General features: G+C 66.1%; 1 protein-coding gene across 1 annotated transcript; it reads right to left on the reverse strand.

The window, feature by feature from the left end:
• Window positions 1-112: 112 nt before the first annotated feature.
• On the reverse strand, window positions 113-25,771 carry LOC144209483 (histone-lysine N-methyltransferase 2C-like). Its single transcript, XM_077735818.1, is given in 76 exon segments — window positions 113-611; window positions 697-805; window positions 893-966; window positions 1,065-1,181; window positions 1,251-1,452; window positions 1,548-1,675; window positions 1,756-1,892; window positions 1,966-2,078; window positions 2,287-2,615; window positions 2,932-3,141; window positions 3,243-3,435; window positions 3,542-3,657; window positions 3,731-3,922; window positions 3,991-4,077; window positions 4,163-4,284; window positions 4,363-4,405; window positions 4,471-4,581; window positions 4,655-4,767; window positions 4,846-5,021; window positions 5,099-5,207; window positions 5,281-5,398; window positions 5,471-5,632; window positions 5,788-6,099; window positions 6,163-6,483; window positions 6,559-6,690; window positions 6,764-7,087; window positions 7,225-7,457; window positions 7,535-7,589; window positions 7,674-7,761; window positions 7,831-7,945; window positions 8,052-8,378; window positions 8,461-8,530; window positions 8,619-8,992; window positions 9,090-9,440; window positions 9,534-9,679; window positions 9,751-10,013; window positions 10,118-10,318; window positions 10,398-10,984; window positions 11,120-11,585; window positions 12,051-12,155; window positions 12,322-12,489; window positions 12,614-12,687; window positions 12,761-13,006; window positions 13,088-13,180; window positions 13,256-13,288; window positions 13,355-13,426; window positions 13,563-13,634; window positions 13,768-13,882; window positions 13,970-14,259; window positions 14,336-14,442; window positions 14,444-14,590; window positions 14,677-14,779; window positions 14,853-14,906; window positions 14,961-15,070; window positions 15,150-15,314; window positions 15,418-15,599; window positions 15,677-15,781; window positions 15,863-15,964; window positions 16,040-16,159; window positions 16,261-16,386; window positions 16,522-16,623; window positions 16,688-17,289; window positions 17,375-17,533; window positions 17,603-21,960; window positions 22,040-22,203; window positions 22,270-22,378; window positions 22,459-22,636; window positions 22,720-22,870; window positions 22,961-23,070; window positions 23,153-23,242; window positions 23,319-23,347; window positions 23,465-23,644; window positions 23,727-24,051; window positions 24,141-24,226; window positions 24,378-24,560; window positions 25,402-25,771. Coding segments are annotated over 75 exon segments (16,833 nt in total). The 5' UTR covers window position 24,560; window positions 25,402-25,771; the 3' UTR covers window positions 113-518.
• Window positions 25,772-26,182: the final 411 nt, after the last annotated feature.

A 26,182-nucleotide genomic window follows, 5' to 3' on the forward strand; every position in this document is an offset into this window, starting at 1 on the left:
CGTTCGTTCGTTTGACGCCAACCAGCGTTCAGGTCGAGAAGTGCAACAGAGCGGAGGCTCGAGTCAAGCCTTTCTGTCGAGTCCGTCGCAACGCGAAGAAAGTCAGGCGACAAAGTGTCAGCTCTTTTATTTGACTTTTCTGGAAATGTTTTGACTACACGGTCACGCAGCGGGGTACAAAAAAAACAAAAAAAAAAAGGAGTCAAAATAAGCGGTGGGCGGCATGGCCGCAGCAGAACCAATCCCAGCACTGGAGGTGTTCCGAGTGTCAGGATGGTTCTTGTTTAGATGGACGCTCTGCCTGCCACTGGCCACCCGGCCCGAGTGGGCGTGATTAGAAAATAAGTTCATTTAGTAATAAATACAAAAACAAAGCCGGGTTATTTTACACAAAAGCCTCTGCTGATTTTTGTACATATTTACAGGCAGGCAGAGGAGAAGAAGAAGAGGACAGGAGAGGACAGGAGAGAACATGAGAGGACAGGAGAGGACCAGCCTCTTGTCAGCCCACGCTGGGCTCAGTTCATCCACTTGCGACAGTTGAAGGCGCCGCAGTGGCACGGAATCTTGTGCTGGTCGTCTTCCAGGTCAAACTTGTAGTCGTAAGACAGCTGAAGAGTGGAGACCGTTGGATGGTTTGAGCCCCAAAGTTGACCACAGCGCTGGCCACGGCGGCCATTGGCGACATTGGCTTACCTCCTCGCCCCTCTGGATACGTCGACACGAGCTGATGACGATCTTGTTCTCCTTCTCCACGCTCACCACCTCCGTGATGCAGTTGGGCGAGCACGAGTGGTTGACGTACCTGCCGACAGGACGGTGGCCAAAGGTGGGCGGGACGACTTGCGCGCGCGAGAGCGAGAGAGAGAGAGACGACGAGCCACCCGCTCACCTGGCCGGTCCTCCGGCGATGGTGGCGTCGATCACGTAGTCGTTGTCGATCCGGAACATGTAGACACCTCGGTTCTGGGGGCGCGGCGGCGGCCGGCGGCGGGGTGTGAGACCTCGGGGTTCCGTCCACCTCGGGTTTCCGTCCCGCCCTCCACGTGCCCGCCAAAAATTACCTGACTCTCATAGAGCCGCTCCTTGCGGTTGGCCACCTCGCTCCTGATGATGGCGCCGATGTACTCGATGACCATGGTGCACTTTTCGATATCTCTGGCGGCGTACAAGCCCAGGCCCTGCGACGGAGGGGGCGGCGGTCAGGGCGCAGGCCGTCGGGGCGGGCCGGGTTTTTGCGTGCCGCTGACCTGGATGCGCGAGCGCGCCAGGTAGACGTTGGTCTTCCAGTCGGCCTTCATGCGCCGGTACTGCGCCAGCTTGGAGTGGCGCCCCTGATGGGCGCCGGCCACCGCCTCGCCCGGCGACAGAGAGATGACGCCCGGGACCAGGCCCACGATGGAGCCCACCGAGCCCTGGCAGCGGGGAGCCGTGCTGGTTGGCAGGTAGGGCCTGGGGATTTCGGAGGGTGGGGTGGGGGGTTGGGGGTGGGGTCAGGCCCGTACAACTGGGCCAATTGGCCCTACCAAACCGCCCACCCACTGCACCTCTTGGCCTGGCCGGCTTTGGGCTCCGAGCGCGCCGAGCCCGACGGGTTGAAGGCCAGAGGCCACTCCATCAGAGGGTTGCGGCCGTAGCGGAAGGTGTAACGCTCGCACGCCTCCACGCCGGGCAACTGCGTCAGAGGGTCGGAAAGGTCAGCAAGGTGTGGGGGGAGGGAAAGGGGGACACTTTGCCACTTTCCCGCGGACTTACCGACTCCACGATCCTGCAGACGGCCGAGGCGCTGAGCCCAAAGAGGTCTTCTCCTTTCAGGAAGTCGGGGAAGAGTTTGAGCGCGCCTCCGGCGCTCCGTAGTTGGGCCACGGACTCCAGGATTTGCTCCCAGGCCCCTGTGGGTCGGCCAATCAGCTCGGGGCGCATCGCCGGGCCGCCCGCCAGGTTGCCCCTTTGTGCCCCACTTACCTTTGGGCGTGGGCGCCGTCAGGAGCAGGTCGTTGTAGCCTTTCTCCACCACCTTCACCTTGAAGAGCGGGCGGTCGTCGCGCTCCTCGATGAAGCACGTGTATTTGCAGCGTCTGAATGTGGGGTCACAGAGGTCAACGGCGCTTTAGCGTGTGCTACATGCCACCTGAAAGTTGACTTTTCTCTCTTTTCCACAAACTTTCAAGTTCGAACACCGCATCTAACCGTGTCATTCTACCATTGGCGGCCATCATGTCAAGACCGCAGAACGATCCCAATGGACTGGATTGGTCTCCACCCCCCCCCCCCCCCCTGGGTTACCTGTCGTGGTGTCGCGTGCTCCAGTAGATGCGGTCGGCGCGGTAGCCCACGGGGAAGATGGCGGCGGCCTCGTGGAAGGCGCTCATCTGACAGGGCAGCAGCCGGCCCACGTCGCCGAAAAGGAGGCCGCCCACCCGGAAGGTGTGGCGCCGCTCGCCGCGCTGCACCATGGCCGCCACCTGTCGCGCCTCGTCACGCTGCACGTAGACGCGGCGGAAGACGGCGAAGCAGCGCAGCTCCGAGTCGTACGGGTCCGGCGCCGGCGGCGGCTCGCCGCTCTGGCTGGGGGGCGCCCTGGGCCGGTGCATTTGGCACAGCATGGTCTTGTCCTGGGCGGAGAAGAGTTTGACGGGGGTTGATCCGGGAGGACGTCTCCGGGAGGACGTCTCCGGGAGGACGTCTCCGGGAGGACGTCTCCGGGAGGACGTCTCCGGGAGGACGTCTCCGGGAGGACGTCTCCGGGAGGACGTCTCCGGGAGGACGTCTCCGGGAGGACGTCTCCGGGAGGACGTCTCCGGGAGGACGTCTCCGGGAGGACGTCTCCGGGAGGACGTCTCCGGGAGGACGTCTCCGGGAGGACGTCTCCGGGAGGACGTCTCCGGGAGGACGTTTCCGTCCTTCCGTCCGTTTGTCCATCCGGCCTACCTTGAAAAAGGTGCAGTGCGCCCTGAGCGCGCAGGTAAAGTGGTAGGTGTTGGGGCAGCGCAGCCTGTTGCAGCCGCTGGTGGCGCCCGTCTGCTGGCAGTGGGCGCAGCGCAGAGCCAGACTGCGGCGCAGCGCCAACTCCACGTTGATCAGCGCGCCCGCCTGCGTCTCGTACACCTCGCTGGACCACAGGGCGCAGTTCAGATGCACCTGAGAGAGGGGGAAGTAGCAAGACGTGGCCTTCAGCCCCGACGGGACCCGACAGGAAGCCAAACCCATCGCCCGCTCGCCCACCCGCCCAGCACACTCACCCACAAATCCAAGTCCAGGTTGAGCAGTCGGGCGGGTCCGTCCGTTTCTCCGTCTCCCTCCTGGTGACAAAAGCAACACCTCCGCCGGTCCGGGGGAAAGGGTTCGGGACGTAGACACGCCCCCAGCTTCTTCAGCAACGCGTCCACCTCCTCCTCGCTGGGCGCGGCCACGGCCTCGTCCGATACGGGGCCCCTGCGCCGCCGGTGACCCGGCGCTTTAAAGATGCGGCCCCTCGGAAAAGACATGGGCGCCCCGACCTCCCGACGTCGACATTTTCTGCCTCCCGCCATAAACTCACCGGCTCAGAGCGACGTTGACGTTCCAGCGGCGCCACCGCGAACTCTTTGCCCTTTTGCCGTGCTGGAGGTCCCCCTCGCGGAAGGCGTGCGGGTGGGGCTTGAGCTTCAGTTTCACCTGTGGACCGAGCCAGGGTGAAAAGCGGCTCCCGGGACGTGGCCCGCCCGCCCGCCCCGTCTCGCCGTCTCACCTTGAGGCCCTCCGTGCGGGGTTTGTCCTCCTCCTCCTCCTCCGCCGCCGTCGTCGTCGTCACGCTGGAGGCCGAGGGGAAGCGGAGGGGCGGGGAGGAGGAGCGCCGCGCCCCGCTCGGCGAGGGAGCCGCGGGTAGCGAGTGGACCGCCATGGGCGACATGTTGTTGGCGTAGCGGTGCTGAGGTGGCCGCTGGCCACACAAAAGCCACGGCGTCCTCATCCGGTACCCACTCTTTCCGCGCCGGGCGTCAAACATACCTGCTCGGTGGAGCCGCCGCTCTTTGGGCCCGAAGAGTAGAGGGCGGAGCAGTTGGGGCTGCAGAATAGCACGCCGGACTGAGCCTCCTGCAAGCCGGGGGAGGGGGGGAGACAACAACATTTCTTAAAAATCCACGGCCACACGGTACCGAGTTGGTCACCCCGATCGAACCTGTTTGATTTTGCGGACGCAGTTTCCCAGCAGGACCTTGCAGAAAGCGCACGACGGGGGCCTGGACACGGCGGGAGCGGCTCCGCCCCCGGCTCCACCTCCGGATAACTCTGCCCGCGAACCTGCGTCACAAAGGACTCGGTGGCCGCCGTGAACCAGACGCACGCGCAACGGGCGGGCCGAGGGCTGCGCGCACACACCGGCCGCTCGCGCCCTTCTCTGCCATCCGTCGCTGGCCGAACCCTGCGCCGACAAAACTCGGGTTAACGCCGGACGCGGGCCGGGGCGTCGACGGGCGTACGAAACACCTGACGAAGCGGCGTCGAGGCTCCGGGCGGCGGGGCGCGCCTCAGCTGGTAGTTGACGGAGGCGGGGACCCGCAGGAGCTTGGCCACCGCCGCCATGACGCCCGGGACATTCTAAAAAAAAAAGGAGCGCCCGGTCGTCACGTACCGCCGGGCGGGGGCGGCGATCGAGAGGGGCGTCCTTTACCTGCGAGGCCGCCGGATTCAAGGTGATCTCGATGGTGACCAGATCCGTTTCGGGACAGGAGGGAGGAGCGCCACGCTCCACCTCCGTCTTGACTTCCCGCTTCAGCGCCGAACCTGAGAGGAGCAACGGCGGGAGGCGGCCGGTCGAGCCGGGAGCGCCCAAAGGAGGCGGGGCGGAAAGGAGGGACCGACCTTTGCCCCAGGAGCAGGGCATGATGGGAATGGGCGGCGACGGACAGGGAGAGAGCCACTCGCTCTTGACCAAGGACAAGTCCGGGTAGCGGCTGACCTCCACCCCCGCCACGCTCTCGGGGGACGAGGACGGCACGTAGCCGTCCGGACTGCCCGGCGGGGACGGCTCTCGGACCCTGCGGCCCCAAAGCGCAAAATTCAAAGCCCCGCCCACGACGACGCCACGTTGCCGCCGCCGGGACACGTCACCCACCGTAATTCTTCCTGATTGTTGTGAGGGGGCGTGGGCAGGGAGGCGGGCACGTCCACGCTCTCGACGGCCCGAACATGGCCGAGCCCCTCGGACGCGCCGGCGCCTCGGACTGGCGGAGAGAGAGAGGGAGGGAGATGGCTCAGAGCCTGAGGTTAATGGGCCACGCGGGTGGAAACACTCACCGTCTTTCCCGCTGACTTCCTCCAGCGTGGCGAAACCGTTGAGCATCTTGGCCTTGGCCACCGGGGGAGGGGTGGGCGGCAGCGAGGCCGGCGGGGTGGGCGGGTTGCCCAGGATATTCTGCCGCGTGGTCAATGTCCCGTCAGCCCGGCCCCGCCCGTCAAAAGCGCCCCGTCGGGTCTCGGGCCGTACCTTGCGGGCCAGCTGCGCGTAGAAGTCCACCACGCCGTCCAGGCGGGCCTTGCCGAAGGAGCCGCTCAGCCGGGAGTCGCGGCCCGGGGACGAGCTTCCGTACGGGGGGAAGGGGCTGGGCTCCGGGGTCAGAACCGGCTCCGCCAGGGGCAGCGCCGAAAGCTGACGAGGGCGGGAGGGCGGCGCCGTTAGCGAGCGGGGGCGAGCGGGAGGCCAGCGGGAGGCCAGCGGGAGGCGAGCGGGAGGCCAGCGGGAGGCCAGCGGGATCCCGCCATCCCATCATCCGCTCTTCGGGACCGCCACGGCCGGTGGCTCACCAGCTCTCGGGGGGCCGGGGAAGCGTACTCGGGCAGGTGCTGGTCGTGGTCACGCCTCCTCCGCTTGAGGGCGCCGGGCTCTTTGTCGTTGTCGGCGGGCGTGGCTCTCTTGCAGCGCTGGAAGTTGCCGGCGGCGGACAACAAGTCCGGGCCGCCGCCAATGGCGCCGCCAATGGCGCCGCCAATGGCGCCCTCCAGGTGCGAGGCCTTTTCTCTCAGTAGATGCCGGAGGAGCTCCTTGCCCGGGTCGCCATCCGGAGGCTCCGGCTTGAAGGCGTCGCCCGCGCAGGATCCCCTCTCCTCGCGCTCCTCCTGCCGCCAAGAAACACTTTAGCGTGGGAGCGCCCGGGATCGGATACCGTACCTGGACCGTACCTTGACCTCCGCGCGGCTCCCTCTACGCGCCCCCGGCGGCGTATCCGGATCCTCCGTCGAGCCGCCCCGGGTGGGGGGCGAACGGGAGGCGTCGGAGAAGGCGTCGGAGAAGGCGGGAGTAGGCGGCGCCACGGCGTCCGGGGTGGCGTTGAACGGCGTCCCGGCCCGGCCCGCCGGGGGGGGAGACTGCAGGAAGTCCTGCGGCAGCTCGGAGCTGAAGAAGGGCATCTGGGAGAGGGCGTCCCCGCCGGGACCCGGCCGGAGCCTGTGCTGCTGATCCAGCTGATCCGGCAACGGCGGCGGCAGCGGCAACGGCGCTCTCTGACGCGAAAAAAAACGGGGGAGGTTCCCAATGTTCTTCCAATTCCCTCGCCATGGGAGCGATGGGCCACCTACGCCTTGCACGCCTTGCACGCCTTGCACGCTTTGCACCACCAGTTGCACTCGGTGTCGCTGCTCTCTCAAGCGCTCCCTCCTTTCTCTCTCCTGGAAACCTTCGCTGAAGGGGTTGTTGTCATCGAATTTCACCTGCCGAGCCACAAAATGCCAAAGCTCACGCATTCCAAACATTTCACCTTTCTCCGGGTGCATAACCAACTACCAGAGGCGAGGGGGCCGGGACGTCGCCGCCCCCGGGGGGTCCTCCGGAGGCAAAGTCCGCCGTCGTCGGCGCCAGAAGCCCGGGTGCGACGGCCGACACCCGGGGAGGTGTCGAGAGGCCGGGCGGCATCTTAGGTGGCGGATGAGACGCCACATTTTGCCCCATCGAGCCGGCGGGCGTCCAACCGGGGGTCACGTTGTGGACGCCGCTCTGCAGGGGGAGCGCGGGAACGGGCGTGGGGACGCCGCCCGGGACTCTCTGCAGCCGGCGCTTGGCACCGTAGTCCTCGATGAGCACGGCGTGATCTTTCTGCTGCTTCCGGATCTGAATGGGCGAAGGGCGGGCCGGTGGGGAAAGTCCTCAAAGAGCGGCTACCAAACGCACGGGGACGGACGCACGGGGACGTACGGGGACGTACGGGGACGTACGGGGACGGACGTACGGGGAAGGTGGCACTATACCTGCTCCAGCTGTTTCTGGACGGCGGCCTGTTGCTCCAGCACGTAGCGCAGCTGGGCGGCGTCCTCCTCGCCGAGCTCGCGTCCCACTTTCTTGGCCGTCCTCTGTTTGGCCGACAGCGCTTTCTTGGCCTTGCGGTGGGCGGCGATCTGGTCCTCCAGGAGGCGCTGTTGCATTTGCAGGAGTCGCTGCGTCTCCCCCAGCCACTCTTCGTACTGCCGCCTCTGGGCGTCGTCTGCGGCGGCACGGTGGCGCTCACAGAGCCTTTCCGACCCGGGGGGGGGGGGGGAGGTTTGGAGGGGCGGAACTTACCGGCGAAGCCGGACGGGTCGGGGGGCCGCGACGGCCTCGGGTTCAAATCTGCATCCTGGCGGGGTAGGGGGCGGGAGAGAGGTTTCCAGTTTCACACCTTTGACGGACGGAGAGACTCGAGAGCGCGTGCGAGACACACCACCTGTCGCGGAGGCTGCGGGCCGGTCTCGGGAACGCCCACGCCCACGGCCACGCCCACGGCCACGCCCACGGGAGTCTGACCAAACCTGAGCAACGGCGCACGGGGTTACGCTGAGACAGCGGCAGAGAGGGCAGGGCGGGCGCCCGCGGCCTACCTGTGGACGGCCACGTTGTTGAGGCCCAGGTTGCCTTGGCTCATCACCTTGTTGATGCCCTTCAGGGCCACCATCTTGGCCTTCATGATGGGGTCCGAGATGGAGCCAAAGTCGGCTGCGTGCCGGTGGATAACCAGGTCAAGCGAAGTGGATGGAAAGCCGCCGCCGCCGCCGGTCGGGGGCCGGTCGGGGGACGGACGGGGGACGGACGGCGCACTTACTCAAATCCGGAAGGGCGGGGTCGGACTTGTGTCGGATCAGCGCCTGCATCTGCTTCTGTTGCCTCTGCTCCCGGCGCTCCTGATCCAGGAGATCCTGCAGCAGGAGCGGCTGCTCTTCCAGGAGCAAAGCTTTGCCCCGGTTTTCCAGGTGCCTTTGAAGCAGCTCTTGGCCGCCGGGAGGCTCCGACGGGAGGCACGGCGGCTGGAGCAGAGCGCCCGGGAGACCCTGAGGAACCAGCAGATAACCTTCGCCGGCTCTCTGCTGGAAGCCAGACTGTGTCCCTTGAGCCCCTTGGGGGACTTGTGGCAATGGTGGCACTTGAAGCCCTTGAGACACAGAAAAACACAGCGCTCAAAGCTCCGCCCCACCCACTCCCGGGCCCAGCCCAACCTCCGGAGGCGGACTCACCTGGAGGCGGCGCCGGAGTCGCGCTCCCAAGCTCTGGCAAAAGTCCCGAACGAGAAACAGCCTCTCCCTGCTGGGACCAACAACAACAAAAAAAAAAGGAGGAGCGTGTATTCGGCAGGATATTCATTTGGCCCGGCTCCCTCTCCGCTCTACCTTACCTTGGTCAAAGCGGCGGGCGGTAATGATGCCACCGCCCGGGCCCCGGACGCTAGTCCAAATGCTCCGTCTGGCGGAGGCGGAAGGTGGAGAGAAGAGGGGCGCTGCAGAGGGAGCGCCCCGAGGCCGTCCCGGCCGTCCCGGCCGTCCCGGCCGTCCCGGCCGTCCCCGTGGAGCGCCGGGTCGCCGGGCATCTTTTTGGCCGGCCCCTTGCGGTCCCGCAGAGACTCCCCGAGCTCCAGTTCCTCGTTGAACATGTCCTTCTTGTCGTCCAGGTTGAGCTCCGGGTCGGCGTAAGCGATCAGGTCGAACTTCCCCGACAGCAGGAAGTCGTCCAGGTGAAGGTCATTGGGACCCAGGTCCAAGTCTTCCTTGCCTGACGACGTGGGAACAAAGGACAGAGCAGAAATGAAGCTAGCTAGCTAGCCAAAACAAACGCCTTCTCCCTCTCTTGCCCACACTTCAATTCTCACCGTCTTCCGGATCCAGGTTGAGATTGAGGTCAACCAGATCTTTGACCTCCACGTCCTCCAGATCTTTGACGGCAGAGTCCACCCCTTGGAGGTGCTCCTCCATGCCGTCGGGAGCTTGCAGCGCCACGTGGCCCGCCTGACCCGCCGCCGCCGCCGCCGCCACCGCGCTCTGCCCGTCATCCGGCACGTCGGGAGGCTCGGACGGCGGGGAGAAGGGCGGCCTCGGCCGCTTCTCGGGAGCGCGGTGACGAAGCTCGATGTAGGGCTGGCCCATGATGCTGTGTTGCTGCACCGGGGGGACGGGAAAGGCCCGCGGGGGGGCGCCGGCGCCCAGGCCCGTGCCGGCGGTTCCTTTCACAAAGGTTCCGAGGTTTTCCGTTATGGCGCCGATAGGTGAGGGAGCTCGAGATATTTAGATGGAAACCTATCATGCGTTGTTCTCACCCGAGGACGTGTGAGGTCGCGGGCCGGGACCGCCGGGTAGACGGACCACGTCCATCTGGCCGGGGGGGAGCGGCTTGCCCGTCTGCGCCGGGCCTCCCGACCCCTCGGGGGGGGGAGCGTGCCGGAAGACGTCGCGGGGACCGAACCTGAGGGGGAGCCCGGGTCAAGAGGACTCCTCGGCCCGCCCCGGCGTACGTACCTCCGCTCGGCCTCTCACCTGGATGCCGCCGTTGCTCTCTGTGGGGGAAACGCGGTGGCGTCGGGGGTCGGGACCCCGGTCCCATCTGCCGGGAGTGCCGGCGTGCCGGGGTAGGGTGGCGGGGGACGGCCAAACGCGTCCGGCCAGCGATGGGTCGCCGCCGGCGGTGGCGGCGCGCCGGCAAACGCGGCCAGGGTCCCGGGGTCCCGAAGGCCCTTCTCCTGCCGCAGGGCGCTCTTCTGTTGCTGCTGCCTCAGGATGAGCTGGCGCAACCTCTGACGCTGAAGGACACAAAAGTCATCCGTTGGGCCCTAGAGCCGACAAAAAGGCGACAAAAGGCGACAAAAGACGACAAAAGACGACAAAAGACGACAAAAGCGGCTACCTGTCTCAATCGCTCCTCACAATCCCCAAGCTGTGGAAGCAAGGCCACGGGAGCTTCCAGAGAAGACGCACCCACGGCCGGATCTACCGTCGGCGGGGGTCCGCACGTCAGCTCCTCGCAAATCCCGACGTGTCCGGGGGTGGGGTTACCCGTCGGGCTCCTGGCAAAGGGGTCCTGCTGCGCCGCCACTCTTCCCGGCGACTGAGAAATTGCACAAGAGAAAAGGTTGCAAAGGACACGCCGCCAGCCGGCTCATTCCACGGGGGGAGGGTCCCCCTACCCGCTGGCGGTGGCCGGCCTCGCCGCCCAGAGGAGATCTCGCCGGCTGGGCGGGAAAGCTCTCCGCCTGGGCCTGGCCAAAGGCTTCCGGGGTCTTTTGAAGGTTGGGGGTTGGGGGCCGCGGGGTCCCGGGCCCGACGGCGCGGGGATCCGAGCCCGGCGGGGCGCCGGGGGAGCGGGGGATCCGCCGGGGGAGCGGGGGCCGGGGAGCGCCGGGCTCCGCGGACGGACGGAGTGCGGGGGCCGCCCCGGAGTGGACCGGGCCCGGGTGGATTGGGCCCGGGTGAGGCAGGTACGAGCCGTCGCGGGGCGTGCCCAGATTGGGCGGGGTGGCGTAGCCGTTGGATTCCGACATCTGATGGCCGTAGTCGGGCCTGGGCGTCCCCGGCGCGGCGCCGCGAGGGCTGGGGAAGGGCTGGTGAGACTGGGGCTCCCGTCTGGCGCCAAATGACTCCGTTTGCGACTGGCTCTGGGGCGGGACGGGGGCCCTAAACATCCCGCCGTGGAACGGAGACCTGTGGTACGCCTGCGAGCCCGAGGGCGGGCTATTCATGGCCGCTCGGCCGTGCTGCTGCTGCTGCTGCTGACCTGCACAAAGGGAAGGGCACAGACGCTACTTCAGTCGGGGGGGGGGGGACACACAAACTAAATTGGACCACAGGGGGAGAGAGAGAGAGAGACAAACTAAATTGGACCACCGGAAGGATCCACCGGATCACCTACCCGAGGCTTTGGAGTCCGGCGAGGGCACGGGAGAACCCGGCAGGTCGTGGGCCGGCGAAATGCCGGGGCCGCAGCGTTGAGCAGGGCGGGGCGTCCCCGCCGCCTTGCAGTAGGGGTCCCAGGGGGAGGCCGGGCGAGAGGAAGGAGGCGAAAACACCTGCGGGGACGACGGGGGCTGCTGGACCCCGGAGGGGGAGTGAGGCGAGCGTGGGGAGTGCGGAAGGGACGAGTAGCCCGAGGGCGGGGGCACTTGCGGTCTGAGGAACACGTCGTGGGCCGGCGAGGAGCCTTGGAAGGGGTTTGCCCTGGCCCCAAAGTCCGGCGAGGAGCATTGGAGCGGGTTCGGCCCGGCCCCAAAGTCCGGCGAGGTGGCCTCCTGTCGCTGCCGCTGCTGCTCGCTCTTCACCTGCTCCAGCTTCTGGGTGGCTTCGATCTTGGCCAGCTGCTTGCTCTTATGCCGCATTTGCTGGGGGGAGAGCAACGGACGGATGGACAAACACAAACAGGTCAGCATCCGGGGGAGCAGACGGACAGAAAATCGGGGCAGCGCACGTTGGACTTGCTAGCTAAGGGTCGGGGTCCAGCCCGGAGCCCCTCCCCCGCACCAGGACCGAGACAATCCTGGCAGGTGGTCCTGCTCTCGGGCGGAGAAGCAAACACCCCCGCCACGCAATTTTGCCGCCCCCCACTCGACAATGGTCGAGACGCGACCACGCCCAAAGAAAAAAACGAGTGCTTTTGACCGAGGAAGGGGAGTGCCGCCCGCGTCCGCGAATCTCAAATCCTGCCGCCCGGCCACGGTGGGGACAAATTTGGGAGTGGCGAGGATTTGAGACGGGTTGGGTTTGGAGTCTTTTTTTTTTTTTTTTTTTTTTTTGGGGGGGGGGGCGAACGCGGGCGAACGTCAACGGGCTTCACCTCGAGAGCTTACCAGAGCCTCTTTGCCACCTCCTGCTAGAGTTGTCTGGTAGGGACAAGCGCTATGTGTATTTTCCTGCCTCTTCTTACCGGCTGGCCATCTGTCTTTTACCTCTCCCTTTTCAATGAAACATCACAGACATTAGTAGAGGAGGCGGGACCGACGCACTCAATCTCATCATCATCATCATCGCCGTCACGGCCCCCTCGCCACCCGTCGCACGGCACGCCGAGACGGACGGCGGCAGAGAGCCGAGGCCGGCCGGCCGGCCGGACGGACTCACCTGTCTCAACTTCCACTCCTGCTCCCGCTCCGACTCCCGGGGCCTGAGCGGGTCCCGGGGCCCGGCTTCCTCGTAGCTCGGGGGACGAGGCGGCGCCGGCGCCAAAGCTTCTCCCGGGCCGTGGACCTTGCTGATGCGTTGAGCCGCCCGGTTGTCCCGCGCCCGTTGCTGTCCGGGTTACACTCGGTTACTTTCAGATGGCGCGGATTTGACGTTGACCCCGCTCGAGTATTGGCGCCCCAAAAGCGGAGCGGCCGGCCACAGTTTCAAGTGCGAATTGCTTCCGACTCACCACGTAAGGCGCGCGGTCCTGGGAGCTGGCCTTCCTCCAGAGCTTGGCGATCTGCTTGACTCTGGTGGACCACTCTGGGGACACGCAAGACCTCGGCGTCAGTCGGCGGCAATGGAAGGCGGCGTCGACCGGCGTCAACCGGCGTACCCGGGTACTGCTCCCTCAGCTGCGGGAAGTTGGTGTTGCAGTAGAGCACGGGCGCCACGGTGGCGCCTTCCCCCAGAGCCTCCTCCTTCTCCCACTTCAACATGCTCCTTTTGGCCGTAGACATGGCGTCGCGCTCGCCGTCTCCCGCCGCCCGATAAGTCGGGGGCCGGGCCGGGGCGGAGGCCGGCGGGGCTCCCCCCGCGACCCCCGAGCCGTTGGGCAGGGCCGCGCCGCCGAGGAAGGCGCCTGCCAAGAAAAAAAATGCCGTTAATGACACGTCCCGCGCCTTCCCAAGCGGGGGGGGGGGGGGGGGGGGGGGGGGCCTACCCGCGTGCGCCTCGCCGCCCGCCACGGCGCCGTCGCCGCGGTCCGGGCTGAGTACGGCGGTGAAGAGGTCTTCCACGTCCTTCCCTCCCAGTTCTGCCGGCAGAGGCGCGTGAGTCACTGGCGCCCGCCGGCGGACATTCCGGGCCGGTCGACCCGCAGCGCACCTACCTGGAATCTTGTACAATTTGCTCAGGAGAGCACCTGTAAAGAAAGACGGAGAGTTCCGTTAAAACAAGGGCCTGGGGGATGGGGAGGGGCCCGGCTCACCGTCCGACACCATCCTATCCAGCTCGGGGTTCAAGATGGCGTCCAGGGGCTCTTCGTTCAAGGCTTTTGGGCCTGCCGAGAGGCGACACACAAATGGACTCGCTCGGGCATCGGGAAGGAAGGGCCGGGTGGCGTGACGGGCGAGGGCGAGGGGCGAGAGTGGGGGGCCGCGGGGGGGAGGGAAAGCACAGACGGCGGCCCCGCCTACCTGTCGCTCCCGTGGCCAGGATGTGAGTGTGGAGAACGTCACACAGATCCACCAGCGCGTCGTCCGACGGCGCTGCGACACACGGGCAAAGAGGTCACGGCGAGGTCACGGCGAGGTCACGGCGAGGTCACGACGAGGTCGCCGCCGCCGCCGCCGCCTCCTCGCGCATTCCGGGGAAAAGATTTTTGCGAGGCGTCCCACTCACCCAGTCTTTGGTGCTCTGGGGCGTTGGGCTTCTCCCAGGGACCTCTGGCGTCCCGCGCCGCCTCCGAGCTCACCTGACGGATGCCGTAGAGGAGATCCCGACCGAAGAAGGCTTCCTTGAGGGGACAGCCGGAGCGGGCGGGCGGGGTTAGCGCGGGCGCCACCCAGGACCGGAGTCGAGCCGCCCGCGACCGGCGTCTTACTTGGAGGTAAGACGGGAAGGCCTCCTCCAGTTTGGTCTTCTTCTTTCTGTACTTCTTCTTCACCTTGTCGGCGGTCAGCTCGGCTCCATCTGTGAGAAGGAGGAGGAGGAGGAGCACCGTGAAGCCGGCGGAAAAGGAGGAGGAGGAGGATGCGGGGTGGTGGCCTTTTCTCTCCTCACCGAGGTCACCGTCGTCCGCCTGCGCCATCTCGCCGGAATCTCTACGGCATACTTTGATGGCGCCGGGTCCCGCCTTGGCGCCGCGCTGTCGCACCATGAAGCCTCCGATGCCTGGGGCGGGGGGACGGACGGCTCAGCATCAGCCACCTGTCGGGGGCGGCGGTCCGACGTGCTCCCCGTCTCTCACCCGGCCTGTACGGCTTCCTCTTTCTCTTGGCCGCGTCCTTGTTGACGTCGCCCTCGGGGGCCCGGTGGTCCCTCTCGGGGCTGGAATCCGATTTGAGGTCGCACTCGCCGTGGCCTGCCAACACAGACGGGCGGTGACGGAGAAGCCCCTTCGGACCGGCCGGCGGGAGCAAAACCTGTATCCGGGTGGGGCGGAGTCTGCAGGACGGACACGCTGTTCTGGTTGATGATCCTCAGCTTGAGTTTGGGTTTGCACCTAAGACGAAAGAGCAGATAGACACACAAGCGGGGTGGACCGGGTGGCGACCCGCGAGAAAATGCTCCCACCCTTCTCTCTCTCACCTGCGGTACCTGCGAGCTGAGGTCAAGGGTTCCACCAGCGCTTGGAGTTGAGAGAGTCCCGACTCGGTCAGACATACCCCGTCCTGGTTATACGTCTTGCAATCTGTGCACGCGCGTGTTCACATATATTGATGAGCTTTCACGAATCACATTTGGCGAGCGCCATGGAAACGCACCCGCGTCCCGACTCCTGGAGATGATTTGCGCCACGTCCAAGTCGTCTGCTCTCCCTGCAACATTCGCCACAGTCACGGTCGGCGTCACACGGCCGCCCGTCGACCTACCGTAGGGGAGACGACGGCGGGTTCGGCACAGCGAACAGTCGAAGCCCCGGTCGGCGCTGGTCTCCGCCTCTCCTTCGGTGTTCAAGCCCTCGCAGATGGCGTGCAGCCACCTGGCGGAGGCGCCACACGCGCCACGACGTCAGCGGGAGGGGACAAAAAGGCGGGGGTGGTGCCAAAGGGGCAAACTACCGGTCACACTGCTGGCACTGGAGGATGAGGTCGTCGTGGCCGTAACTTCGCTGGCAGAGGGGGCAGCGGGCCAGACTGGCGCAGGGGCCGCAACGACTGTAGTTACTCTGCCAATCGCAGTGGAGCCCGGGGGAGGCCGAACCGCACTGGATGCACCACACGCACCTGGGAGGGTGGAGGGGGGGGGGGGGGGGGGTTACAGAGGTCGTGAACGGTGACGGGAACGGTGACGGGTCCCCCGCAGCCAAGGTCACGTTTGGAGACCCACCACTTGCACTTCCAGGCGCCTTTGGGCACGGTGTGCAGGGGGGGGTCCAGACAGTACGTGTGGTAACTGATGTCGCAGTCGTCGCACAGCAGCAGACGGCCCGGGTCCGAGGCCTGGCCGCACGCCTCGCACACCGTACACTCCAGACAGCGCCAGCCTTTGGTTAGGATGACCCGAGTCACCTGCGCGGGAGTGGGGAACGCAGACGGGGTTAGGGTCCCGTGGTCGACGCCCCGCCGGGACTTGGGCGTGGGCCCACCTTGACGTTGACGCAGTAGGGGTGGTAACACTGGCCGCACTGAGAGCAGGCCAAGAGTCGCCCTTCGGCTCCCCGCCCGAAGCTGCCGCAGACCACGCACATGTCCTGGGCCATAAAAGGGCAGAGGTGGTGACGTCGGCCACCCGTCCCTCCGTCCCTCCGTCCTCCGTCCCTCCGTCCGACTACCTGTCTGAGCGTGAAGTCGTCGGACGTGGAGAACATCACCACCGTGTTGTGCATGGAGTTTTCCTCCTCTTCCTTGGGCGGGACGGCCTCGGCCAAGACGTGCTGAAACGACACCACGTCTTGCGGTCTTCCCCGGGGGACGTCTTCCCCGAGGGACATCTTCCCGAGGGCTCTTACCGCGGGGGAGACGGAGAGGCGCTCCGGCGTCTTGATTCGACTCCTCCCCCGGGCGCCGCGGCTGGCTCCGACGCCTCCTCCTCTGGACCTACGCCTCCCCGGGAAGCCCGAGCCCCGACCCTGCAAAGCGCACGGTGGGCTTTCCGGCTTCGCGGGAGAACACGCCGGCACCACGGTGGGAGGACAGGTGCGTCGGGCCCCGTAAGTCGGCGCTCCCTCACCATTCTGCCACTCCAGAGAGACCACTCGGCCCGACGGGCCTTGGGGCTGTCCCGGCCCCCTTCGCTCATGGAGTCCAGGGAGGAAGAGGGTGGGCTGACCGCCCTGACGTTACTCCACCACGAACCCTAAGGAGAGGAGGGATGCCCGACAAGTGTCCAGGTGACAGGGGCAGGGGATGGAGATGGAGGATGAGGACGGACGGGGAGGGTGGCTTCATTCGGGGGAAGTCGCGCGCAACACAAGCGCCGCGGCGAGCTCACCTGCCTCACCCGGGCTCGGCCGGGAGAGAACTTCCTCTTTGAGATGGCGGGCTTGCCCATGCCGATCTTACGGGTCAGCGGGATCACCGTGGTCGGCGGGATCTACCACAGCGGACAGGGGTTCGAACAGAGAAGCCCGCCTGCGCCAGCTCGACGGGCGGCTTACCTCGCAGAGCGGCGGCGACTCCCGGTACGGAGGACCGAAGCCCGGCGGCGGGGAAAGCGGGGAGAGCGGGGACAGCGGCGGCGGCGGAGTGAGGGCCACCCTGGCCGGCGACGTCTCGGGCGACGCTTCCGTGGAGAAGGGGGACTGTCGGAGGCGGATGGAGAGCTCGTCCGACCGGGCCGAAGGGCCGTGGGGCGGCCCGAGACTCCGCGGGGAGAAAGACGGGCCAGCCACGGGGGGGGACGGGCTCGACAGCATCGTCACCTCGCCGTCCAAAGACGGCTCCGTCTCCCCGTCGGTGCTACTCTCCCTCCCGGCTCCCCGCCGCCCGGGCCCCGTCGAGAGCCAATCCGGGCCGGGGCCTCCCGCCTCGGGGGGGCCGGCGCGGCTTTCCGCGCTCTCCGGAGACCAGTCCCGCCGCCCCCCGTGGCCCGGCTCCTCCGGCGACGACGACGACCCGAGGGGAGGGGAAACTGGGGGGGCCGCGTGTCCCACAGTGCCCGGCGAAGGTGGCGCGGAGCACTTGGGCGAGGGGGAGGAAGGAGAGGCCGGGGAGGCCGGGCTGGAGAAGACGGGGGGCTCCCCGGGAGAGCCAGCGATTCCTGAAAAAGACACGGGAAGATTGTTACGGAGGTCAATCAAACACTGGATGAGTCCACCTTGAACGAGAGAGACGGAGCTCCTCACGGTTGTGCTCCTGATGTTCCTGCTCAATCATCTGGTCCCACTGGCTATTCTTCTCGGGCCTCTTCTCCTCCCTCTGCTCCTGTTCCACCTCCACCTGCACCTCCTTCTCCAGTACGGCTTCTTCTTTCTTCTGAAGATGTTCTTTCTGTTCCACCATAACTGTTGGACAAATAGTGTTGGTCATGAGTATCAAAGCTGGGAGAACGTGGCGTACTCAACCATACTTACCAAAGGCGGACTCCCCCTCTGAGAGAGATGCAAGGGGCTCCGGCTCCTGGGGAATTTGGAGCGCCTCTGCGCCAGTCGCCGCCCCAGGATTGCAACAACGCCACTCCTTCACTTCCACGGGGTGTGCAGCGCCGGCGGAGTGGGGCGTCCCCGGCGTTTCCGGAGAGCAAATGTTTTGAGAGGTTTCGCCATCTGCCCGAGTGGGACCGCCCCCGCCCGGGACCCGGCTAGCGACCGACGAGGCGCCGGGTGGGCGCCTCGGAGATGGCGGGGGCGTATTCGGACTACTGTCCGATATAAGTGAACTGCCAGCGACCGGAGGCCCGTCCGGGGAGGCGCCGCGCCGGTCCCATTCCTCGCGCCGGTTCGTTTCCCGACGGGGGACGGGGGCCGTCTGCGATGGGCTGGCCGTTTGGAAGGAACTCCGCCCGCCGCCCTCCAAAATGTCCTCGGGAGATGGGCTAGCGTGGCTGTGGCCCGTCGAGGCAACGGGTTGTGTTCTCGGGGAAAGGCCAGACTGTGCCGGGGGAGGAGGCTCCGGGTGGTGTACGTGGCCAGTTGGAGCGCCGCCGGGCCCCGGGCTCCGGGGATCTTCTGGCTCCGCCGGGGGGTCGGCCGCTTCTCGGGGAGAGCCACCCGTGAGGAGCGCCCCGCCGCCCGCTTGGCTCGGGGGACCGATGGGCATTTCGTCGGCACACCGGGGGCCGGCGGGGGGACTTTCCGAGCCGGCCCGCTCGGGAGACGGCCTACCGTCGTCCACCGAGGCGCTCGGGCCAGCCAGACTTTCCGGCGACGGCGGATGGGGAGCCGGACTCGACGGTTGGCTCTGCAGACGGCAATACGCCGGGGGCCCGGGCGGCACCGCCGTGGCAGTGTGAGGAACCGTTGGAGGCGGGGGCGCAGCCGGCTTGATATCTGGTCCCACCTCTTGGCAGAAGCCATTTGGAGAGGGGGCAGTCGCCGCGGGCTCCAGCGCAGAAGGCACCCGCAAATCCTCCACAGAGGGTGCGGAGGGAGTCGCCGCCGGACTGGCGGGCTGGGACAGATTACGCGCCAAGCGGCTAGCGGGGGCCCCGGCGGGGCTACCGGGAGCCGACCGGGGGCGGCGAGCAGAGCCTTCCGCTCTGGACTCGCCAGCGGAAGGGCCCCCGTCATCCGGGCCTTCTCCACCACGGATTTGGAGCGCCGGGTGGGTGACGTCGGCTTCCTCTGGCCGGCGGCTCTCAAGGTGGAGGGTCTCGGGCTCGGCCGGGTCACCGCGCCACCCGGGAGCCAAAGGGGCACGATCCCGCCCGGGGCTTTGGGGAGGAGGAGGCACCGTCGTGGCCAGGTCTTCCCCGCTGTTGTCGGCCCGCGCGGGACCCGGTGAAGGCCACGTGGAGCTTTCCCGCAGATCCAAAGGAAGACTAGGCAACGGAGGTGGCGTGGAACAAAGGGGAGCTATTGGAGACTCGCCCTCTCTTTCTTCATCCTCCAAAAGAAGGCCACGGACCGGCCGCCGGGTCTCTTGGCGACAGGCAGCGCTATCTTCCGGGAGCTCCGCAAACTCAAAGCCAGACGCTTGGGCGGCGACCGGCTCGGGTGGACCGGGCGGGGATGCCGGAGCTACTTCTTGGAAGTCTCCTTGACAAAGAGGAGCGGGACTGGGGCCTTCCCCCGTACTTTTCTCATCCGCGGGAGGCTCCGCCTCTATTGCCGTGGAATTGGCCGTGGCACCGTGGAGGCCTTCCGCCGAGACCGGGGATGACGGGGCCGGGCACGGGGGGCGCTCCGGGGTCGCCGGTGGCGCCGGCGGCGAGGGGACCGGACTTGAACCCGCGTCCGCCACAGCGGAAGGGACCGGACTTGGCCGGAAGCCGCCTTCCGTGGGGTACGGCGAGGAACTTTTTGGAGGCGCGTCGACGTCAGAAGAAGATGCCCTTGGCTTCTGTTGGAGCTCCCCGGCGCCGGGAGGCCAAGCTAGTACTGCATTCCGACGGGGCTCGGAGAAAGGAGGAGGAAGAGGAGGAAGAGGAGGAAGAAGAGGGGAATTTGGAGATGGGACGGGACTTTGATTGAGCTCAGTGATGGGAGAAGGAGAGCGGACTGGACTTTGAAGGAGCTCCGGCGGCGTTAGACTTTCAGGGAGCGCTCCAACTTCCGCAGGAAATAGGAGCGGACTCCCGGGGCGCTCCGTGGCCTTGGAGGGCGTTGCCTTTGGACTCGCTTGGGGCTCTGCCACGTACGGAGCGGGACTCGCCGCGCTCTCCGTCACGTCGGGAGGAGAGGGGCTCTGCGTTCCTTGCACCTTTCTACTTTTTCCAAGGGGAGAAAGGACCGCACTTGGATGGACGTCGGCGGGAGAAGGGAGCGGCCTTGGCTCAACTTCTGCGGCCTCGGGGGAAGATGCTACTGGACTTGGCCAAGGCTGGCTCATTTCATTTGGACTTTGTGCCACATGTGTGACGTTGGAGGGGAAGCTCGAGGGGGACTCGGCCGCGCCCGACTCCGGGGAAGCCCAGCGGCTTCCCCGGAGTCGGGCGGCGTCGGGAGACGGCGCTCCATTTTGAGGACGCGCTGTGACGTCAGAAGAGTGGCCTGGGTCCAGATCCCCGGTCGGAGGAGGAGACGGCGGCTCTAGACATTGTGGGAAGTCTACGGCTTTCAAAGACGCCCAGCCTGGAATTGGATGAAGCTCTGTCGTGATAGAAGGAGGTGGTGTTGGACACAGATGGGGATCCCTGGGCTCAGCGGGAGGTGGGGCTGGACTTAGAGGGGGGTCCTTTGCAGCAGGAGGAGGAGGAGGAGATGGGACTGGACATAGATGGGGATCATCTGTGACAGAACAGGATGGGACCGGGCTTAGAGGGGGATCTTTTGCATCAGAAGAAGGGGGACCTTCTGCGCCAGAAGGACAAAGGACTGGGCTTAGATGGGGATCTTTTGCATCAGAAGAAGTCGGGAGCGGGCTTAGAGGTGCTTCTTTTGCGTTAGAAGGAAGTGGACTCGGATGGAGCGCTTTTACATCGGGACACGGGAGAGAACTGTGCGATGGGTCGGCCTCCTCCGGAGACTGGACTGAACTTGGAGAGGGATCTTTGGAATCGGGAGATGGGACGGGACTCTGCCGGCACTCTATTGGACTTGAAGAATAGGGGACCGGACTCTGAGGGAGCTCGGTCACATTTGGAGATAGCTCTGGACTATCCCCGTGATCCCCGGTGCTCCGGGAAGGTCGGACTGAACTTTGCGGGAGCTCTGCCGCCTCACACGGGGATGGAACGGGACTTGCCGCCCGCTCCGTCGGGTCGGACCTGAACGCTTTTAGTCGGAGGTCCCCGCTCTCGTCTCCAGAGTTCGCCGGCGGTTGGCCGGGCCGACACGGGCTCCGGTGACCGGTCCGCGGAGCGGTATCGCCCGAAGGACTTTGCCCGGGCTCCGAGTGGTTCGGGGCGGATGGCGTTGGACTGCACGGAAGTGCGCCGAGGTCGGCATTTGATGGCGGGGGACTTTGTCTCGGCACTTTCCAAGTACAGGGTGATGCTAAGGGACTCTGCTGCAGGTCTGCCGAGTCAGATGAAGAGGGCGTGGTGGGATTTTGTTTCCCTTCCGCCGGCTCGGAAGGGGATAGATCGGGGCCAAGTCCTGGGGGGTCAGAGGAGGGGGACACAACGGGACTAAGTTGGGCGGGGTGACAAGGAGATGCTCCGGAGTCCCGAGAGGGAGAGGATTCGAAGGGCCCGGCCCGGGGAGGACCCGGACTCGGACTTTGCCCAATCTCTGCCGCTTCGGCGGGAGACGACGGCGGACTCGGGACGCCGCCACAAGTGGGAGACGCCGTGGCACCTGGCTCTCGTTCGGAGGGAGACGGGACCGGAGCCAATTCTGGCCCCGTGGGGTCCGGCGGGGAGGGCGCCGCGCTTGGCCGGAGCTCCGTCGGCTGCCGGGGAGACGGGACCGGACCCGGTCTTTGCTCGGCGGAATCGGAAGGGGACGGCGCCGGACTTTGCCCGAGGTCCGTCGGGCGAGGAGGAGACGGCACCGGATCCGGACCTGGTCCCGCGGGACTGAGACCGGGGCGAGTCGGACTTTGCCGGAGCTCCGTGCGGGGGGGTGGGCTCTCGGGGGACGCTCCGGCGAGCCCGCTCGGACGAGAGGGCGGGCCCGGGCCGCACGCAGTAGTATTCACCCCGAGAATTTCAGTAGGACTTTCCACGTGGGGCACCCGCATGGGAGCGGGAGGCGGATCTCCGGCGGGACCCTCGGAGACCCGCGCTTTCTCAAGCCGACAGATGGGGCAGACGTAACTTTGGTTGTTGCTCGCGTCCACGGCGGCGTCCACGCCGGCTTCCACGGCGACGCACTGGCCGTGGACACACCTGCGGCACAAAAGGGACGCACGGGTGAGAATTTCCTGCCGAGAACAGAGGAGGAAATACCGTCGGCGGGGGTCCCCACCTGTAGCAGCACGCGCACGTCACGTGGTCCCGGGTGGAAGCCGGGTCCGGGGCTCGGCCGCAGAGGGGGCAAGGCAAGGCCGGGTCGCACGCCACGCAAAGGGAGGGGTGATTGGCCCAGGGACCCGCCGACCTCACGCCACAGCGGAGACACACGCGACAGTTCTGAGGGAAGAGCGCCCGCGTCAGACGGCCGGAGCAACGTCGCTGGCGCCGCCGCGCGCGCTTCACCTGGCAGGTCCAATTGCCTTCGGGCGCGTGACCCAGCGGAGGAGTCAGACAGCGGGCGTGGTAAGCTTTATTGCAGCGAGCACACACCAGCAAAGTGTCCTCTCGCGACCTACCGGGCGGGAGACGGCGGGAGGGACGCACGTCACGTACGGTGCGTCCTTCCGCCAGCGTGTACGGCCGAGGCATTACCTGCAGATCTGACAGGCGCGACACGGAGAACATTGCCACCCGGCCCGGATCAGGGAGGAGGGGGCGAGGGGCGGGGCCAGGCATTTGCCGTGGTATCGCCGACCGCAGACAGAGCACATCAGCAGATCGCCGACATCGCCGTCTTCGCCGCGCAGGCAGGAAGTGCACGGTGGAGCCGCTGAAAGCAAATCGGGCTCACACCTTTGAAAGCGGCGGCGGCGGGCGGGGCGGCCTGGAGTCCCGCGGCTGACGCTCCGGTACCTGCGGGGGCGTGTCTCGTGCACAGCGTACGTCTGCTCTCCCAGTCCTGGTGAGCCCCGGCGGCGGCGGCGCACGGAAAGTGGTAGCTCCGCCCGCAACCCGTCTCTTGGCAACGCAGCGAAGCTCCGAAGCCACCGCAGAAGACGCAGACCTGCGCGGGAAGGGAGCCGGGTCAACGGCGCGTCGGCCTCCGGTCCGCGTCGGACTCCGGTCCGCCGCCTCCGGTCCTTTGCAAACCCACCTGCGCGCTCCCCGAGTCGATGGCTTTGTCCACGTAAAGCAGCGACTGGCCCTCTCCGCGCCGCACGCCCTCGGACCAGGCGGCACACTGAAAGTGGGCGCAGCACTGACCTGCGCAGGCCAGAAAAGAAAAGGAAATGCAAATCAATCGCCCGCAAGCGTGCACGCGCACTCGATCGGGAGCGACGGCTACCCGTGGGGTCGAACAGCGATTGGACGTCGACGTCGCGCGGGAGGCCGATGGCGCCGAGCTGCTCCAGCAACAGCGAGGAAGACTCGCCGTCTGGAAAACCAGAAACGGCTGATCGTGCCGCCGCCGCCGCCAAATGCGACAGTCAAAGACGTGAGAGAGGACTTACCGCAGCGCGCCGGACTGTTGCCGCTGCTCCTACAAAAGCACAAACGGATGTCCGACGTAAGCTCGGGGACGGACGACGGCGCGCCGTAACCGCCGTCCACAATAAAGCCAGTTTGAAAAAGGTGCCGCGTGTGCGTTTCGACTCACGTGTGGGCGCCCTGGCCGCGTCGGTAGCAGAGGTCGTGACAATCGCCGTCGCGGTCCGAAGAGGTTCTGCGGCTGAGGACGTGAAGGGGGATGTAGCCCGGCGTGGGTCCGAACACCACCAGCGGGCCCTGGCCCAGGGCGGCCCGCTCGCCGTGGTGACAGAAGGCACACTGCCGCAGGCTGGGGACACGCCACGGCGGTGAGGGCCACGCCGGAGAGACGAGCGCCCGGCCGCCGCCGCCGCCGACACCCGTGCACCCACCGTCTTTCCGTGTGTCCCGGGCTGGGGGCGGGGGACCCCGAGTCTTCCGACGCCGAACGGCGGCGGAAGAGCGGTGACGCCGCGTCCTCGTCCTCGGAGCGAAGGCGGGGGGACGGCGGGGGGCCCGAGCCCGCGGCCGACTCCGCGGGGCTGGGCGAGGCCGGCGGAGAAAGGGGCGGGGCCCCGGCACTGCCCTCGGGCGCTTCCTCCTCCGAGACGGACGCGGGCACCGGCAAAGGAAGGGGGGCGTCGGTCACCGGCTCGCCGCGCCATCTCCTTCTGGAGGCGGAGCCGCGCCGTCCGCCGCCGGCGGCGGCCTCGTCCGCTGAAGATCGGGGCGGACGTTGCACTTTGACTTTCCTGGTGTGTTGAGGGCCGCCGCCCAAGCATCCCATAACAAGTGCACCTCCTCACCTGAGGTCTTGTCTGGGGGAGGCCTTTTTTCCGCGGCGTCCACGCCCTCTTCATCCTCCACCTGGGCTTGGCCTCGACTCCTCCCCCTGCGGGAGTGGGTCAAAAGAGACAATTTAGGGCGCCCCCCCGACGGCAAATTTCAAGGCGGCAGAAATGTCGCCCGTCCGTGTACTCCATCCATGTGCCGTGATCACATATTGACAGAGTTGGCGATGCGTGTGGGACAGACATACTTACTTCTTTCTGGATTTGGGAGGCGGGGGCGCAGGGGGAGGCGGGGGCGGAGGCGGGGGCGGAGGCGCAGCGCGGCCACCTACGCCATCTTTCCGGGGTCGCCCGCGAGGCCGCTTCTCCGACGCGGCGGCTTTGCGTCCGGCCCGAGTGACAGGAGGTGGCGCTCTTCGGTCCTCTGCGGGCATTCTGGGTCAGAACACGAGAAGCGGTCAACGTGGGCCCGGGTTTCCAGCCACACATTTCTTTCTTGGTATGATTAGTAAGCAATCTGTACGATCTTGGCCCATTCGACCCGCCAACTTGACCTTTTGCGTGATCCAGTCACAGTCGCCGTGAATCTAAGAGGTCAACTGACAGTCGTTGTAAACCTAAGATGTCGACGACAAGCTCGGGGCTGGACAAAACAAGCTATTGTACTCAAGACGAATTGGAAAAGTGGCCATTATTGAACGGCATCAACAAGTGCCCTAAACTACCCACGGTGGCTAGGAGACTTAGCACAGCATCAAAACAAACAAAAAAACACTGGCTCAGGTAGAGCCAACTTGGGAGTGAGGACACTTCCAAAACACGGCGATAGAAGGCACGCGGGGTCGGGGTGGGAATAACAAAAAGGGTGACATAGGCAGCGCAGAGAAACCGTCTAAATGTCGCCTCTCATTCTAACCCTAAGCTTACCTGCGCAGGCTATAGGTGTCCCCGACAGAAAAAAACAACAACAGACAGATGCCAGCGAGCAAACACTCGCGGAAGTGAGCTAAACGAGTGGCAAAAGTCGACCAAGTCGATTAGGGGGAAGCGACGGTGACTGTCGGGCGAAGAAGAGCCGTCACGCCGTAACGCCGTGTTGTGTTTATTAGTGTAAACACGGGAGGCAGTCGCTAGCATTAGCATTTAGCTCGGCGGCGGGGTTAGCGCGAAACTAGCGTCGGCGAGCTCGAGGCGGCCCTTTCCTCTCCCACGGTCCAAAGCCGACCAAAGTCCGGGACCCCGGCGGCCCCGAAGACGCCCCACCGAAGCAGCTTACGGATTTGACGCGCTTCTCCGTTTCCTCTCCAGCTTGCCGTTTGCCCGCCGTGCTCAAGTCGAGCGAGCGAGCGACGACGTGTTTACAGGCGACTTGTCGGTCCTCCGCCGCCGGCAAACATCGGCGGCGTGCACTCTTGGGGGCCAATTCACAGCGACTCGAGCGCACGCCCGCCACCCTTTTGCTGAGCGCCGAGAAATTTGCAAAAAGAGCCAGGCGAACGTTCAAGTTACAGCGGATGGTCTATCATGGAGGCCATGTTTGAGGGAACCCGAGCACCGCCCTCCTGTCACTGGCGCTAGAAAAAGTAGGGCCGATGGCCTAGCAACGAGCTAACGAGCGAGCTAGCCGGCTAGCTAGCCAGCCAGTCACCCGACTAGCTCCTCCGCGTTACTGACCGGCGGCACTCTGTCCCTTCGTCGCTGTGTCCGTCTCCGCGTAGCGCGCGTGACCAGCATATAGCCGCGGCGACAGGTTATGGCTTCGAGCCGCGGGTGCTCGCGAGGCGTCAAAAGTGCAACTGACCCCGCGCAAGGATACGCTGCTCTGGCGGTGACACGGTTTGTGTCATCAGACCTCAAGTCCCGGACTGGCTTTCCGCTCATTCGGATCCGGACTTTGGTGGCCTGCCAACGAACGGCGGATGCCAAAGTGGACTTCGGAAAAGGACGGACGGGATTCTCCAATCTCGACCCTAACTGACCGATGCCCTGGCGCGACGAGCATTAAATTAGAGAATTCCTGAATTTTGGACCTAACTACTTTGGATCCAGACTTGCAC

The sequence above is a fragment of the Stigmatopora nigra genome, chromosome 16 (genome assembly GCF_051989575.1).
Source record: "Stigmatopora nigra isolate UIUO_SnigA chromosome 16, RoL_Snig_1.1, whole genome shotgun sequence".
NCBI lineage: Eukaryota > Metazoa > Chordata > Actinopteri > Syngnathiformes > Syngnathidae > Stigmatopora > Stigmatopora nigra.